General features: G+C 45.4%; 1 protein-coding gene across 2 annotated transcripts in view; it reads left to right on the forward strand.

Annotated features, from left to right (window-relative positions):
- The window catches only part of GLRA1 (glycine receptor alpha 1), a 36,557-nt gene extending 19,590 nt beyond the window's left edge, over nucleotides 1–16,967 (forward strand). The window contains exons 4-9 of one of the 2 annotated variants that reach the window (XM_021552110.3): nucleotides 8,312–8,535; nucleotides 10,343–10,425; nucleotides 11,375–11,512; nucleotides 12,254–12,468; nucleotides 13,057–13,203; nucleotides 16,310–16,967. In XM_021552110.3, the coding sequence (XP_021407785.1) occupies nucleotides 8,312–8,535; nucleotides 10,343–10,425; nucleotides 11,375–11,512; nucleotides 12,254–12,468; nucleotides 13,057–13,203; nucleotides 16,310–16,624 (1,122 nt within the window). In that variant the 3' untranslated portion in view covers nucleotides 16,625–16,967. The remainder of the gene's footprint in view (nucleotides 1–8,311; nucleotides 8,536–10,342; nucleotides 10,426–11,374; nucleotides 11,513–12,253; nucleotides 12,469–13,056; nucleotides 13,204–16,309) is intronic. The other variant, XM_021552111.3, reaches the window with a different exon arrangement.
- Nucleotides 16,968–17,218: the final 251 nt, after the last annotated feature.

Consider the following 17,218-nt stretch of genomic DNA (forward strand, 5'->3'; position numbering starts at 1 on the left):
TTTTTCTGAAGATTTGCCTAAGGCTCCAAGCTCAGTGATTGTTACAGATACTTTGTGTTTAAGTGGGCATCAATCCAAAATTATTCTGGATTCAAAGAGAAGGGAAATCATCTGAACTCAAATTCAGCTTGCACCAGGATTTCAGATTCCCAAAGATTAAGAGAATTATTAAAGACTAAAATGATTGTTTTCTTGCAGACACATTTCTAGTAGACAATGATTTTTAGTAGAAAATCAAAACCAATATTTCTGAGTTAAGGCTCACTTCATACAAAATTAGTGAGCATGGCTAAAGGCTGTATCTAATTGGCAAGGCACTAAGAGCAGAGGATCCCTAGAACAGGAGATAATTGCTCCATCTGAAAACTATTAAAGATTGGTTGTGACATAACCAGTGAACAGCAAAGGAAAAAACTCTGGAGGTACTGTGCCTTGCTGCTGTGCTAATTAAAGATAATCCAGAAATATGGTGTTTAATTACCCTCTGGTAATTCTTTTTCTAGAATAATGCTGAATGAAGAATGCAAGGCTCCAGCTTCAGGCGTTCTGTGCATTCAGGCAGGAAGTTTTAGGCTTTGCATAGAGATCACACCCCTTGACTTGAACAAATTACTTGGCATGCACAGCACTGTCAGAGGAGAGCCACAACCACACAGCTCAGGTTATGAGTCTCTTCTGACACTACATCATTCTGCTGGAAATATTTGGGTTGGGACAGTTCAGCTCTGGTAGTGGAGGAGAAAAACAAAGCTGTAATTCTGTCCAAGCACAGGGAAATAGATTTCCTATCTGGCCTGCAGAATTTGTCAGAGCTCACAGATGGGAGTGTAGCATGGATTCATTTGTATATAAAGCAAAAGAGAAAGAACTGCCACTGAAATACACATCTGTTCCTAATTTACTGTTTATTGGTTACCTCCTTTGGCCTTGCAGGCAATAAATGCTGTTCCTACACCAACCCAGAGTGCAAGGGAGCAGGAGAAGCCCTCAAAGGATGTGTGCAATGTACAGAGCACACTCCACTGAAGCGTTTTTCAGTGCATCTGCCCCACTCTGCGAGATGCACTGGAGCAGCCAAAGATGCCACACGATCCCTACGAGCAGGATGCTCCATAAAATTAGCACAGGCTAGCACAAGAGAGATGCAGTTCACCTCCAAGACACGCTGCAGGGACTTGCTATCATTTCCAGATGCCACTCATTTCATAGGCACTCTTCCATGGGAAAAAAATCCCCATGGGAGCCCGAGAACACCCTGTGGGCACATTGCTCTGTCTGGAAATATCCGAGGCAGCTCTGACAAGCCAGCCCAGATGTCAGGCTGACACAGCAGCACACAGCCCAATCTAATGTGTGGGAGCAGCAGTTCTGCTTGTAAACACCAACAGCAACACAAGAAACAGGTACTGAAACAGCTGAAGCACAGGTCCTGAAACAGCTGAAATGGAGATCTCAGCATGCTGGAGAGGTCCTGGGGATTTGTAACCTGGGATTTGCTCTGCAGAGCAGCCAGTCCCTCCCTGCTGTTTGAGGATGCAGCAGGACAAACAGGCAGTGTCAGCTCCCCAGCAGTTTCTGGGAAGAGCAGATTGTCCTGTCTTGAAGGGTTTCCGAGACAGATCTGACCATTTTGAATTCAAAGTGGTCAAACATCAGAGGAAGGGGTGGCAGCTTGCATAATGGAGAGGGGCAAATCAGTGTTTTACCAGAAAGAAAGCCATCCCCTGGGACTGATGATGGCAAAACTCCCCCAGCTGCTTCACTGGCCAAAAAGAGAAAGAAAATTATGTTTGAACCCCCATCATTAGGCACTCTAAGCCTAGTCTGGTTCAGGTCTGGGTACTATACCACCTTCTATTTCATTACTATTACACTATTACTTGCAGGAACAGTCACAGGGTTTTATGAGCACCCCACATGCAGTTGAATAAGGCTTTAAAGTATCTCCATAGTGAGCTGATACTTCCTACAGAAAATACCACTGCTCCCTTCTAAGTTTACACTGCCTGAATATAACAAATCAGTGTAAACCATGAGCTCACTGTGCAGAGGATTAGAGAAATTAGAGAGAGAGCGCTCACTTATGGCTTAAGGCCTCATGGAAGGTAGAAGGAGAGGAAAAAATACAGAAAAAAAATAGGAAACACCCAGGCATTTGATGAAGACAGCTGGATCTACAAACCTCAGAAGGAAAGACAATGAGGTGCAGCCAAGAGAAGGCACAAACTCCCCAGAGTGGGCAGAAAACTGCTACCTGCCCCACAAAGGTTCAAAATGAACAGGGCAATAAGCGGAGATCTGAAAATCGCTGCAAGGTTAGAGGAAATTAAAAAAAAGTTAAAAGGCAAAGTCATCCACCAAATTGAATTCCTAAGGCAGAGCTGATTTAGAGCAAGGGGAGCAACTCCTTTAAGCATCCTGCAGAGCTGCAGACCCAACATAAAATCCTCTAGTGTTGCACATAATTGATGGGACATTTATGTTGGATTGCAGCTCAGAGCTCATATCCAGCCCCACTTGCCTGGAGCTCTAAGGACAAGGGAGGCTGGCACTGGGAACACATTCCTTGTTGTGCTCCAAAGGGAAAGAGAGGACCAACACAACAGCCAGATCCTCCTGCCCCAAAGCATCACTGCAAAATCAATCCAACAGCCAGGGATTCCCAGGGACAAGTGCAAGAGGCAGCCACTCTCTCCAATTATTATTATGACAAACACCAAACAATCCCCAAACACAAGCTCTTAATCCCTTTTCGTTGTTCAAAAGCATAAACAACTCCCCAGCCACACCAGATTATGAAACCTGTAGCAAATGTAGAAATTTCTCATTCCAAATAAACAGAAGTGGAGCACCTTCAGAACAGGTCTTGGATTGTAAGGGAATAAACTGCACCTGCTTTGGCATTTCTTTGAGGCATGAGGCAACTGATAGGATTATCTGAGAATTTCATTAACAAATTCCCTGCTATAACAGGAAACTTGAAATTAATTGATGCCCTTGCTCACTCTTCCAGTGGAAGGTGCAGTTTTGTAGCCTTCCAGTGGCTTAGGCAACTGGGAGCATTTTGTACACAGTGCAGGCATGGGCAGAAGAAGGAATACATTTTTATATCATCCCCCAGCAATGCTAGCAGCTGGACTCAGGATGAGCTTTTCTAGACTCTTCTTTTAAAAAGAACCAACACACAGCAGAGACTGGAAAAGAACTTAGACACAGTGTAAATATGCAAATTCATTTTTGCTGCTTTCATGCCATAGTTATCTCATCTGAAAAGAGCAAAGCAAATGTGACCTTCCAGCCAGCTGCAGCACAGCCACGACTGAGCTCCCAGCATCTCCTGAGGACAGGAGAAGCTGGAGGCTGCAACTGTCCAAATGTTAAGTGCTTGTTCAGAGACATCTGCACATGAGATTTCCAACGAGAAAACAAAGCATCCTATGAAGCAGACCAAGAAATTCAATCAAAACTCACAAACCCCAGTACAGCAGAGATTCTGATGAAGAACTTGGGTCCCACATTTATACTGGTCCCCCTCACTCCAAAATCAGCAAAAGATACGAGTTTCAATGCACAAAGCTCATAGCAAAAGTTAGGTTTTAAGCAAAATTTCCTGCAGTCAGTCATTCTTAAACCCAACAATCAGTCCCACAGAGATGATAAGCACCTAACAAGTCACACAACACAAAATGAAAAGGTTTTCACACCTACTCACTTTCTGCTGCCATCTCAGTGTCAGACCTCCAGTGTTCCAGCTGTCTGTGATTAGAGTTTGTCTTTGCACTAATGCTTTAGGTTCCAGGACAAAAATCCCCACACTTATTAAGCACCAGGGTACTGCTCCCACCCCTCACCAGGTGCCTGCCCTTCTCTGATACAGATTACTCCTGCCCTCACCCAGGGGTGGTTTAACAGGCTTCAAATTGGCTACTTGGCTATTAACCCCTCCTAGGGCTGCTCCTGGTGTGCTTGGTGTTTTTGCAGTCTGTTGTAGTGCTCCTTGACAAGGCAGGTTGCCTTCAAAATGTTCATTCCCATCCTAAAGACTTAATGCTAACAAAGCCCCTCATGCTCTGGTGGGGTCCCAGAATCCTCTCCTGAAGGAGATCGGTCTCCACTTTGCTTTTTCCACCAGCAAAATGTAGATTTATCAAAGGGAAAATCTCTCCCCAAAACTGTTCAGTGCAGAGGCTGCTGTGACAGAGCCCTGCGTCAGGAGGGAAAACCTATGGAGTTTCCTGAGGGGCTCCATCCCTTCAGCTCAGCACTGCCTCCAGCCTCCTCTGCTTTCAGCAGCAGATGTCAAGGCTATGGGATCCTGGGAAGGTCTCAAATGATCTTCTGTTTCCTTGTCTCCTTGTGAGGTCACTAAGCAGAATTTCATTTCAGCATTATCAAATTGAACTACTTTGATCACTCCAGTTATTCTCTTCCTGCCTTGTGTCATTTCCCTCTTGGGAGTAAAATGCCTTTGTGCCAAATTGCAAAGCTCCTGAATGCCTTCCCTGACAGAGCTGCTGCTCCTCTCTCCCAAGCCAACCAGAGGAGCAGGCTGCACAAGATAATCAATGCCTGGATGTGATGGGCACACAAATGAGGAATGTGAGGGATAAGAAGGATATGGAGAAAGAGATTTTTATTTTTGTTTGCCAAGTTTGCAGCCCCAGTCAAACTTCTTATTTCTTTGCTTGAAAGTTCACATCAGAAACTGGCCAGTGCTGTCCATCATTTAGGAATAACTGTGAACTTCTTGGGGATGCTAATTAAGATCTCCTGTACAGCATCCAGGAGAAATGCTGCATATCTCCAGTAGCCAAGGAATGAGTGTTGCTTGGCTCATCACCACTCAGCCTGGCTGCAATGCTGAGGACAAAGCTTCCAGCACAGAGGATCCTCATCTGGTACAGAACACTGTAACCCTTCTCTTAGCCTGTGTCACAGCACAGACATACCCTGACTGCTCTCCATGCCTTCTGCTGGCTCCTCAGGCAGTGTCATGTCCAGTTTGCAGTCACAGTGCTTGGTTTTACATTTATGTTCAAATAAGGCTTGACACAAGAAACCTAAAAGGCTGCTCAGAACCTTCAGGATTGCAGTGCAATGACATAAGGGCAAAGGCATCTGGGAGAAAACCACGTTCTCAGAGAGCAGGCCAGAACTGTGGATCTTCCCTGAGTAGGAAGATCTGCATAAATGCACACATAGAGGTAAAATATTAATGCCCTGAAATGGCAAAGCAAGAGAATTGCATTCAGTGCATATATCAGATTTCTTCATCCTTGCCTTTTTTATATCACAATGTAATGCCCTGATTTCTGTATTCCAAAACAAAAAAATACCCACAGCAAACACTTGTCTCCAAAGGAGGAGCACAGAGTAACACAAACCAGAGTTACTCCCCACACTGCTGCACATCCCAGGGTGGAGGTGGTGCAGTTTCTCCCTGACATTCCCAAGGTGCCCCTGGACTGCTCTCAGCAGGACATGAGGACAGTGTCACTCTAGAGGTGAATTAGGAGGGACCTTCTCACAGCCATCCACTGTGAGAAGTTAATTTTGTTTTCATTTGGCCCACGAGTGTTTAATTAAGATGCCCCCTCATGGTTGCAAAGACTGCAGATAAAATTCTGCCTGTGGTCTATTGCTGTGGAGGCAACATAAACCATTCAACACCTTCTCTCTTAACCTTTCCTGTCCTTTTGTCAAGTTTTGGAGCTGAAGCGGTGAATTTACTCCACCAACAAAGCTTACCTGCAGTAACTCAGGCTGTTGGAAGGAATTTGGCTCCATTCCCTCCCCCCTTCTACTACTCCATCAGGCTGAGCACACTTCTGGGCAGCTACCACTGAAGTTTCTTCCAAACATGAGTTTAATTTGTGTTGTACATGACAGAAGTCCCAAACTGGAGCTGACCTGCTAGCATCCAGCTTATTTGTAGCTGAATAAGCAAAACAACCTTTTGCTTTCTACCTATTAGGTCAGTGACATTGATTTCCCCTGGCTGCAATGGCTGCAGATCTTGATGCACAGAAAAGAGAGAATTGAAAATATACAGGTAGCTCTGGGAGCTGCTGCCTGCTGTGGAAAGTGAGAATTCATGCTTCCTTTCCTTCTCCAGGCTTGCATGATGGGCTGGCCCTGTGCTGAGACCCTGCTCCCCAGCTGTCCCCAGCTATTCACATTTCCTCTAGACACATTATCCAGGGTCGACAGAGATGAATAATTAAGTGAGAGGGATGCACTAGGACTTGTGAAGGTGACACTTGGAATATCAGCAGAAGGAAAGAGTGTTGCAAGTCTTTTTTGTGTTCAGAGGTCTGCTCCTTTTAGCATCAAGTCCATGGTTCATTTGCTGTTGTCACAATCATTAATGTCATTAGCATCTTCTGCACTCTGAGGGTGCAGATGGCACCAAGTGGCCTGAAACAGACTCTAGATTATGTGCTTGGCTAAGAAGTGCCTCATCCAAAACACAGAGCACCCAACAGAATCCTCTTATGGGAATAAATCACATGGGACTCCATTTTCTTCATGATGGAAAAAGCCCATTCTTTATTCACATAACTCCTTTTTATACAGTTTTACAGACCTCATGTGGGACTCCAATTGGTCAGTAGTTTTCTTGCCAATCACTTTTATTGGTTAGTAACAAGTTGTTATCCTGTATTGATTGGTCACTCAGACTCTCAGTGTGTACTGCAGGGAAAACTGTTTGTGAGAGATAGATTTCATTTTTCTGTCTAATGGTGTAAAAACAGTTTATACAGGTGCAAGGTGTTTTTACCCTGGAATAAATTATTATGTTAATGGACTGCTCACACCAGGATTGCTTTCATATTAGAACTTGCAAAATGCTGGCTTTGATAAGGCCAGCCACTGATTCCAGGAGAGCAGGCTTGATTTTATAAAGCCTTTCTTTATGATTTTTCTACCTTACTGCAACATCCTCTCCCAACCCTCCAGTGCCACTGGACACCACGAGAGCCTCCTGGGCAAGAGGATGTAGGTTCACAGTCAAGTGAGCTCTTGAGGCAGCATCCTCAGCAAGTCCCCTGTACAGGCACCCTTCAAATCCAGAACTTTGTGTTCTCCAGAGGGAAAGAACAGACCTGGTGGCAGAGTGAGGCACTCTCACCGAGTGCCTGCAGCAGGTATAAGACACCAGCAAGCACATCAGACACCCTCCATTAACTGTGTCCTAATAAAAGTCTTCAAAGTACAGTTATATTAGAACGGCAGCAAAGAAACCCTTAATCATGAGAAGGACTATTCATTGGGCCTGGGCAGTGGAATTGGTTTATTATATGCTGCTCTTCAGATGCAGTCTGCCTCTATACTTAGAAAATGTCAATTAATTTATGGTTGTGGAGCTTTCATGCCTCTCCTGATAGCTGGCACATCCTCTTCCCATTTCAATTTGTTGTATCACTTTCTCATGTGAAAGTCAGAAGAAAAGAAGCACACAGATCACCCTGGGAAGCTGTCAGTCAGACAGGGAGAAGAGAAACTGCCCCAGATTTTCCAGTAGTGTCTGAACTCAGCCTCAGCAGCCAGCCTGGACCTGGGAACTGAGGGGAACTCTTAAGACTTGCGGTTATGAAGCAAGGATAATTGTGCATAGTGCTGAGGGACTACCTTCAGTTAAGGAAGATGGTCATTCTATAAAATCTGCTGCCTTTACGGCATTTTGACATTAGAGAGGGGAACCCAGAATGCTCAGGATTAGGAGAGCAGATTTCATAAATATCCTTCTCCTGCTCACAAAGTCTAACCAAGGGCAGCTGCTCCCACTGGCTCATCTCAGTTATCCTTGTATTAGCAGACACAGGGAGTTTCTGTTTCATGGACAATCTTTCTCACTGTGCCTTTTCCTTTCCCAGTGCCAGGTGAACTACAGATAGTCATGATACGGGACAGTTCAGCACTGAAAAGAATCTGGTTTCAGTTTCTATCCCCACTTACTCCTCTGGAACATCCTCCTGCTGACAGCGGCCATTCTGCCCTCCACAACTGCTCATATTCTCTGCAGCCCCAGGGTCCAGACAGAGAGGTCCTGGCCCTTCCCACACAGCTGACAATTGCTGTAACAGAGGGATGCAAGGACAGGCAGCTGCTCATGCTATGCCATGGCTGGAAGCTACAAAGCTAAAAATTAATAACAGTTCCTTGAGGAATAATACCAAAAACACTTGGCATAGCTTGGGAACTGCAGGCCTGGACATGGTCTGGCTCATTTTAGTTTGGTTTTAGTGTGTGCTGCCCAGCTGCCAGCACCTTGAGGCTGCTCTGAGCTCTGCTGTGTGTCTGTGTGCAGGATTACAGGGTGAACATCTTCCTGCGGCAGCAGTGGAACGACCCCCGGCTGGCCTACAACGAGTACCCCGACGACTCCCTGGACCTGGACCCCTCCATGCTGGACTCCATCTGGAAGCCTGACTTGTTCTTTGCTAATGAGAAAGGGGCCCATTTCCATGAGATTACCACGGACAACAAGCTGCTGAGGATCTCCCGGAACGGCAACGTCCTCTACAGCATCAGGTGAGGTGACTGCACCAAGGTCATCCCAGCCTAGACTTTGGGCATGCTGCTGGAAAAGAGAAATTTAGGGGGTTTTAAGGTGGGAGATCATTCAATTAGCAGTGATGAAGCATATTGAGACAGAGGCTTGGTCTGGGAAGGAATTTAACTCATCTTTACCTCTTTCAGTTCAAGGACTTCTGCTTGTAGTAGATTCCTTAACATCCCTAATGTAAAATTACTTCAGATATCTTATGTTAGTACAAGCCTAAAACCAGCTGTGCTGTGTGAAAACCAGTAGAAGCTCATGAACACTCTGTTTTCAAAGCTGCAGCATTTCCTGTACAAAAAAAAAAAATTAAAAATCAGGGAAAATGCTAAGTAGGGCCCCATGGCTTTGTCTCAGCCTAGTTGTTCTCAGTTATCCCTTTATTGCTAGATCCAAGAATCCATCAGCAAAATTGAACTAATTACACTGAATTTCCCACAGGAAATCAACCTTAGCCCCAACCTTCACTTCCAACCCCATTCACACTGGATTTTAAAAGAATGAAATTAAGATCAGACTTCACGGGCCTAGACTGGGAAAGTTTAACTGTATATTGAAGACCTTTTCACCTCATGTATAATGTAAATTTGCCTCTGGAACACACACCCCATCTCACACTGCAGCTCCCAGGGGCAGCAATAGGAAGGAAAAGCAGTGTGGTGCTGTAAAATGGAAAATAAATGGCTTAATGCTGCAAAGTAGATGGCCTCCATCAAACACCAAGGAGGTTCCAGCCCAAAGACCTGATGGCCAAAACAATGAATTACCACGTGTTGGCTGAATGGGGGAACCTCACAGTTCTTAATTTTAAAAACCAGACATGAGAAATAGTCTTTCCCTTTAAAAAGAAAAATCTCTGCCATTTTCTAACTGGTTCTTTGCTACTACTACTTGTAATAATCAAACTCTAGGCAAGGCATTTACAAGAAGGTGGATTTGTTACATCTTCTGTCCCAACATGCCTCTAAACTCAAGTTGAGAATTTCTAACAACATAAGATTTTAAATTAAAGTATCTTTCCCTCCTGATAAGTTTCTTGTAGGTCTGATGATAGAAAAATTCAGTTTCTGTCTCCTGGGTAATTCTGCTATTTCTACATCAAGGCCAAAAGTTGAAAATCCTAAACACTTCGGGGAACAGCATTTTCAACATTATCAAACCAAATAATTCAAGTCTAACTATCTGGAGCAAATCATTTAGTATCAGGTTGTTGAACCAACCTAACATTTTAAGCATAGATCATGGTACAGAGCAGCACAGCAATATAACACAGAAAATGTAGCCTACACCTAGTGGAAAATTGAGACAGAAATAGAGGTCTCAAGGGCTCTGCAGGAATTCAGGAAGGTACAGGAGTTGATATCGGCTTAGCATGAGGCATTTTCCCTGCAGAAAATCCCACTGAAGTCTTTCTTTCCCCACACACAAATACATGACCTTGATCAAACTTCTTTTTGGTGGTTCTTTATCACACACAAATGTTCTGTTCAGAGATTCACGAACAGAAATGCCTCTGGGGATTCCAGAGAGTGGGCTTGGGCTTTCTGCTAACCCAGCCTGTGGTGAACCTGAGGCAGGCCAGGAAAAGCAGCAGAACTGTTTGTGAGGGAATGTTGCACACAGTCTCAAACAGCAGGCTCTGCTGGGGATGGTATCACAGACCCAAATGTTCAGCACTTCTGGTGCTTTCCAGGCAGGAAGAGATGGATGATCTGCCATTCCCCCAGCCCTCAGCAGTGCCCACTGCTTGGCATTCCCTGTGCTCTCCTCTCTCCTCAGGATCACGCTGACTCTGGCCTGCCCTATGGACCTGAAGAACTTCCCCATGGACGTACAGACGTGCATCATGCAGTTGGAAAGCTGTGAGTCCTGTGCACACTTTTCTGTCACACTGTGACAAAATAACTCACAGAAGCAGGCTAGATGTAAAAGGAAAGAAAAAGAGCCCAAAAAAGCAAACTTTATTTTCTGACTCCACTATATACAATAGCAAATATGACAGTGGATTGGAGGGTGAAACTGCCACCTCTCCAACCACACTGTTTAAACCAACAGTTCATCAATTCTCTCCATCCACAAAGAAGAACACAAAACAATCATTATTTACATGAATATGCATGGAAAAACTCAGTAGAAATATGTAAATATCAAAAGGCATAGGAACTTTTAAAATAACTTTAAAACTCTCAAAAGAGCAGGGCGACGTTTTTCCATGCTGCTGTCTCCTGCTATCTCTTTTCCCATCTGCATCCCATCCCCAGCCCAGCCTTCACTGGAGGCTTGCTTGAGAGCCTCTTGCTTAGGATTTTCCATTTATTCAGTCCATGTGACATTTGCTAGGAATGCCAAACCTCAAAAGATCCCATGTGGGGAACCCTGGGTTGCCCGTGTTTGCATTGGCCTTTCACTTTGCAGGAGAGAGGTGAGAGTGCTTTCAGCTGCAAGTGGGATTTTTTTCTCTTTGGATGAACATCTGCCACTTGTACATTCTGCTTATCCCAGAGGAGGGAAAGATGATGAGCTGCTTCCAGAGAAAGCAGTCGAGAACAGTAGAAAACAGTTCAGCAAGCCAAATTAAAGAAAAAAATGTTATTTATTGCATAAAATCCATTGCAACTCCAGTGGAGGTCTTTGCCCTGGCTCTTACCACATAAACAAGCAGTTTTGCCTCAACCCTAATCCCATTCATGACAGCACTGTCAAGGAAGGCCAGGATGCTCCCCTGCCTCCAAGCTCTCTTCTGCTATACTGTCCCTTTCCAGATCAGTATTTATTGTGATTCACATGACATTTGTCCCTTCCTCTCAACAGTTGGCTACACAATGAATGATCTCATATTTGAGTGGCAAGAAAAAGGAGCAGTGCAAGTTGCTGACGGGCTGACATTGCCTCAGTTTATCCTCAAAGAAGAAAAAGACTTGAGATACTGCACGAAGCACTACAACACAGGTCAGTGCTGTTAACCCTTAACTGAGGGGTTCAGTAGAGAGGAATTCAGGACTGTGCATTTGCCAGAGTCTGTTGCTCTGTCTGATGTCACTCTGGCCTTGTCCTACTCTTCCAGAGATAACAGACATGTGGAAACATATAGCTAATTAGAAGCTAATGGGCATAAATGTGCAAAACCCTCTTGTCCCCAGTAACATCTGCATCAATTCAAGGGTGTTTGGTTGGGATCTTCTCTCCTAGAACCTTCTTTTGTCTTTGCAATTTAAGTGACAAAGGACATACTGCCAAAGAGCTTTCTTTGCTATGTTAATGTTCATAGAATCTTAGAATGGTTTGGGTTAGAAGGGACCTTAAAGACTATATTGCTCCAACCCCCTGCCGTGGGTAGGGACACTTTTCACTATGCCAGGTCACTCCAAGCCCTGTCCAACCTGGCCTTTGACACTTCTAGGGATCCAGGGGCAGGCACAGCTTCTCTGGGCAACCTGTGCCAGGGCTTCCCCACCCTCACAGGGAAGAATTTCTTCCTAATATCTAATCTAAACCTTCTCTCTTTTAATTTGAAGCCATTCCCTTTGTCCTATCACTGGGCATGCCCTGGGCAATAGCTGTTCATTTCCTCCCCTGACAAGACTCTGGTTTAGGCAACTCAAAGAAAAGGAAAATCTCCAGACACTGGCTGAAAACAGGAGGCTCACTATGCCTTACCAAAACCTTCCATGTATCTCCCATCCTCCTCAGGCAAGTTCACCTGTATAGAAGCTCGTTTCCACCTGGAGAGGCAGATGGGCTATTACTTGATCCAGATGTATATCCCCAGCCTTCTCATTGTCATTCTGTCCTGGATCTCCTTCTGGATCAACATGGATGCTGCACCTGCTCGTGTGGGCCTGGGCATCACCACCGTGCTCACCATGACCACGCAGAGCTCTGGCTCCCGAGCATCACTGCCCAAGGTAGGGAACACCCTTGGAACACCAGAGAAATCGTGCCCCTTTTGGGGACAGCACCTAAGGAAAACCCGACACAGATCCTCCTGCTGCCTTTGCACAATTCCTGTGTAAGGACAAACAGAGCAAATTTCAGCCCCATCCTGAAAAATTTTTATATTCCCAATGACTAGCAGCAAAACTACCCCTAAGATTCAGCACTCACCACAACTCTAATTAGCCAGGAGCTCTGTACTTAATAAACCCCTGCAACAACCACACATGGATGTGCAGCCTACATTTTAGCTTTTTAGTCACTTGACCATCCTACTCTTATAATAGTACTGAATTTCCCCTTATGAAAGGCTTCTGGTATGGTGGATTACTGTTTTCCTTGCATATAGACAATCACAATCAAGGCCTGAATAAATTAAAAGCTGTGGAATTATTACTACTTAAGAGCCCATGAGGAGTTTCAGTGACCTGATAACACATTCACATTAAATGAGTGTGATTCTGCTATCCAAGAACAGATGTCAGCCATGTAAAACACCAAGTAAAAATGCATGTGGGTAAGGAAGCCACCCCATTTCTGTCTCTTTCTCTGACTCCTAGGTGTCCTATGTGAAGGCCATAGACATCTGGATGGCTGTGTGCTTGCTGTTTGTGTTCTCTGCCCTTCTGGAATACGCCGCCGTCAACTTCGTGTCTCGGCAGCACAAAGAGCTGCTCAGGTTCAGAAGGAAGAGGAGGCATCATAAGGTAATACATAAAGCCTGAAGGACACAGTGAAATCTGTCCCAGCAGAGCACCATGGTCAACTGAACCAAGCCACTAACCCCCAGGGAAGTGCCCAGATCTGGTCAGATGTCAGGAGGCTCACACACCAAAAAGCAGAGCTGCCCCAATGAATTATGCCTGTTCTAACAGCCTGCTGACCCCAGGAGTCCAGCAAGCTGGGTGTTGCTAGCTCAGCCAGAAGGGTTCTTCTCAACAGGACAATTGTCACACAGCAACGTCCTGGTGTGAGTTCTCACCCCAGAACTGCAGCCAGGGCTGGGGGAAGGCAGGCAGGGAGGTGTGAGGGGTGTCTGTCAGAGAGCAGCACCCCCAACACAACAGCCTGCAGCAGCCCAGAGGTAAGTGACACCTCTTTTGTCTCTGCCATCTCCATGTTCAAAAGCATCTGCTTCTCAGACTGACTGCAAATTCCTCCTGGAAGGAAAGAGCTTTATTCTGAGCCTTAGCCTGCTCCATGCTTACCTGCCGTGGCTGATCCCAATGCCAATCTGAGCATGCACACAGCTCCGACAGCTCCCCAGCCTGGGCTCCAACAGCAAAGATTTCACCTCACAGATCACATTAGAAAGAAACATAAAGGTGGCTGTGATCATACAGCCAAAGGCTCTTAAGAATTGTCCCTATATAACTGGTAGAATCAGGAAAGGGGCTAGCAAAATTTCAGCAGCAGGCCTGAGAGGCTGCCCTTGGGAGAGCATTAAAAAGAGTACATTTTCTAGGAGAGAAAATCAAAGACAATGTTGCTGATGAAAATCTCAAACAAACCTGTAGGTGACCACCAAGGTCTGCCTTAAATATTCCTCATAGGTATTTGTCTACTTTCCATGAGGCATCCCATCCAGAAACCTTCTCCCATTCCATCGTTTCACTGTCCCAGCCATTAAAAGTCTTTCCCAGGGTCTAACCTGTCCTGCAGCAGATCAGTGTATGCTTGCGGAACTGCTACCATTCCAGGAGGAAGTGGGGCTGAGGAGAAGGAATTCCTGTATTTTTTCCAGATTTGTCTCTCTCTGCTTCAGTCGTCCTATCTGCAAAACAGGAGATAATTGTTCATTTGTGCTCAAGACAGTCAGGACCAGGGATGAAAATTGTTGGACAAAGGCAAGGGAAAAGAAGTAACAGATGAGACCCTCAGCACTCACTGAATTTGTTTGACCAGAATAGGGCTCTTCCATCCCAAAATCAACAAAGCTTTGATTGGGAAGATGCAGCTGAACAGAGGCAGAGCTAAACCCACCCACGTGCATGCCTCCATAGTGCATTTATCTCTTCATCTGGATTCAGGCATCTCTGGATCTGTGCTGTTGTATGCAGATCAGTCTGTTGATAAAACAGTAAGAAGGAAAAGAAAGCCACTAACACACAGACAAGTTTAAGAGATATTTGCCAGAGCTGCTCCACTGAATGCAAGGCTGTCAGCACAGTCCCTGCTCAATCTCACAGCTATTTAATTGGAGCAAAGCATAAACAAAAACACTTGTAAAAGCTAAATGAACAAGGTTTACAGGCTCATCAGAAAACTAAGCTGACTGCTAATATGTAAATGGACTAAGGCAGCTGCCAAAGACACTAATTGCTCTGTCCTGACATCCTGACTTGTCTGGGTAGCTCTGACTAGTTTAGGCATGACACACCAGGCTAAAAAAAGGTGAGATGTTGCAGTGGTATGGACCAGTCTGGTTTACATGACACCATCATCAGACCCACATGGAGTGTATTTTGAAACACTTCCTGGTGTGGCTGGTTTCTTTGCCTTTCTCCTTTGACATGGCACCTTGAAAAAGGCAATATTGTCTTCTCTAACCCTGGTACACCACTCACCAAAACAAAGTCACAGATAAAAAAAATTCAGTAGATTAGGGATCAAGTGGTTTAGGTTAAGCCAGACATGGGCTAGGGTTTGTTTGTGCAATGGGAAAAGAGCAGAGGCCCTAATTACAGACATGATGAGAAGATCCATAAGCTCTGAGTATCACAGAAAGCCACCAGATCTTGATTTTATCTGGGTAGTTTTGTTTTGCTCAGACATGGCAGTATCCTCTGTGTCCTGCTCCTCATCCCATGCAGCTGTCCATGGGATGCAGGGGCCATCCAGAACAGACACCCCTCAAAGGACAGGGGATGGGGCAGCAGGGCATAGTGGACAGGCAGCTACAAGGAAGGGGGCTGCTGGGTCAGTGTTGGGGGACATGGATCAGCCTATGTTAATGATTAATTAGTGCCACTGCTCTACAATTAGCCTTGGTGACCTGAAGTCAAGAGACTTTGGATTCTGACTCTGCCTCTGTAAATCACTGCTTGAATTACTCAGGCCAAACTTAGTTTTCCCTGTCATTACATCCCTGTGTTCAATAAAATAGGGCTAAATCATTCTGGGATTCCAGCAAAGCTTTCAACAAAAAAAAACAAACAGCAACACCATTAGGCTTTAGAACACAAATTATATTTTTTCTCAATAATTGGCATTACCACAAGCAGCCATGTCTTACCTTTGACCCACAGAAGGACACTTCAGTTCCTCACCCAAAAGTTGGCTCCTGGGGATGGCTGTGGGGTGCTGTGGGCAGGCGAGTGAGGGCTGGTTGCACGCTGCCTGCAGAGCTCTTGTCCTGGACAGCTCCTGGCTCCTGCACATCCATGTAACTCTGTAGGAAGCAGCTGCAGCTCTGGCTACGTGAGTTACATGGAGCCCACTCCTTCTGGGCAAGCTGAAACTGCACAGGCAAAGCAAAGAAGGTGCTGTTAGGAGGTGGGGGGGCTAGGGAGAGGCAGAAGCAAAACAGGGGATGCAATTGGAAAAATGAAAGCAGTGCCACAAACCCTTCAATATATCAAAGACCTCAACGGGGTGGAAGTCAGTCCTGTTCTCCACGGGGTGCCTGGATCCCCTGATTTGCATCTGTGTATCACGCAGCTGGCACCCCTCTATAAGGCTGGTCTCCCAAGAGCAGGGGGTTTGCCCAAGGCTGCCGGGGCATGGCGGGAGCATCTCTCCCGTGCAGAGCAGGACGCTGTCAGCGGAGAGCCTTATAGCGAGGGTGCACTGTCTATATCTCATTTTAAGTAGAGTCCCATGCTCAATCTGTTCCAGGAGGACGAAGCTGGTGAAGGCAGGTTCAACTTCACTGCCTACGGGATGGGGCCAGCGTGCCTACAAGCCAAGGATGGCATCTCTGTCAAGGGAGCCAACAACAACAACACGGCCAACCCGGTGCCGCCGCCGTCGCGCTCCCCCGAGGAGATGAGGAAGCTCTTCATCCAGAGAGCCAAGAAGATCGACAAGATCTCCCGCATCGGCTTCCCCATGGCCTTCCTCATCTTCAACATTTTCTACTGGATCATCTACAAGATAGTCCGCAGAGAGGATGTGCACAACCAGTGAGGGGACGGGAGCAGCCGGGAGGGAGCGAGCAATCCTTTATATATGTGCAATAGCAATGCAGCAATGCATGAATTTAAGAATGCGGCAATATCTACTAAAAAAAAAAAAAAAATGGGGAAGGGGATGGGAGGGACTTTTAATCATGTGGACTGAGGGTGTCTGGCACAGGGAGGAGAAAAGAAGCTCTTGATCTGGGGAGCACAGGGTGGGAGTTAGTTTTACAGCATAAGAAGATGTGGATTGCTCCAGCAATCCCAGCAGTGTAATATAGTAATATATATTCATGCTTAATTATAATGCAAAAAGAAAACAAAAGAAAAAAAAAGACCAACAAAAAAAAAAAAAAAAACAAAAAAAACACACCTTTTTTTAGCCTATTAACAGCTTAGATTCTCGAGTCACTGGAATGATTCATAATTCCATGTGCAGAAACTACTGCAATTACGCTTTATCTGACTTTTGCTATAGAAAGGCCATTCCAGTCAAGCACGTGCGGGGAAAAAGCCCTAACAAAAGGGGAAAAACACCTCAAGAAAATTATTCTGTGCTTCTATAGGTTTTGCACTTTGAAAACAGGATAGATGGGGAAACTTA

Source organism: Lonchura striata, chromosome 15 (assembly GCF_046129695.1).
Source record: "Lonchura striata isolate bLonStr1 chromosome 15, bLonStr1.mat, whole genome shotgun sequence".
Lineage (NCBI taxonomy): Eukaryota > Metazoa > Chordata > Aves > Passeriformes > Estrildidae > Lonchura > Lonchura striata.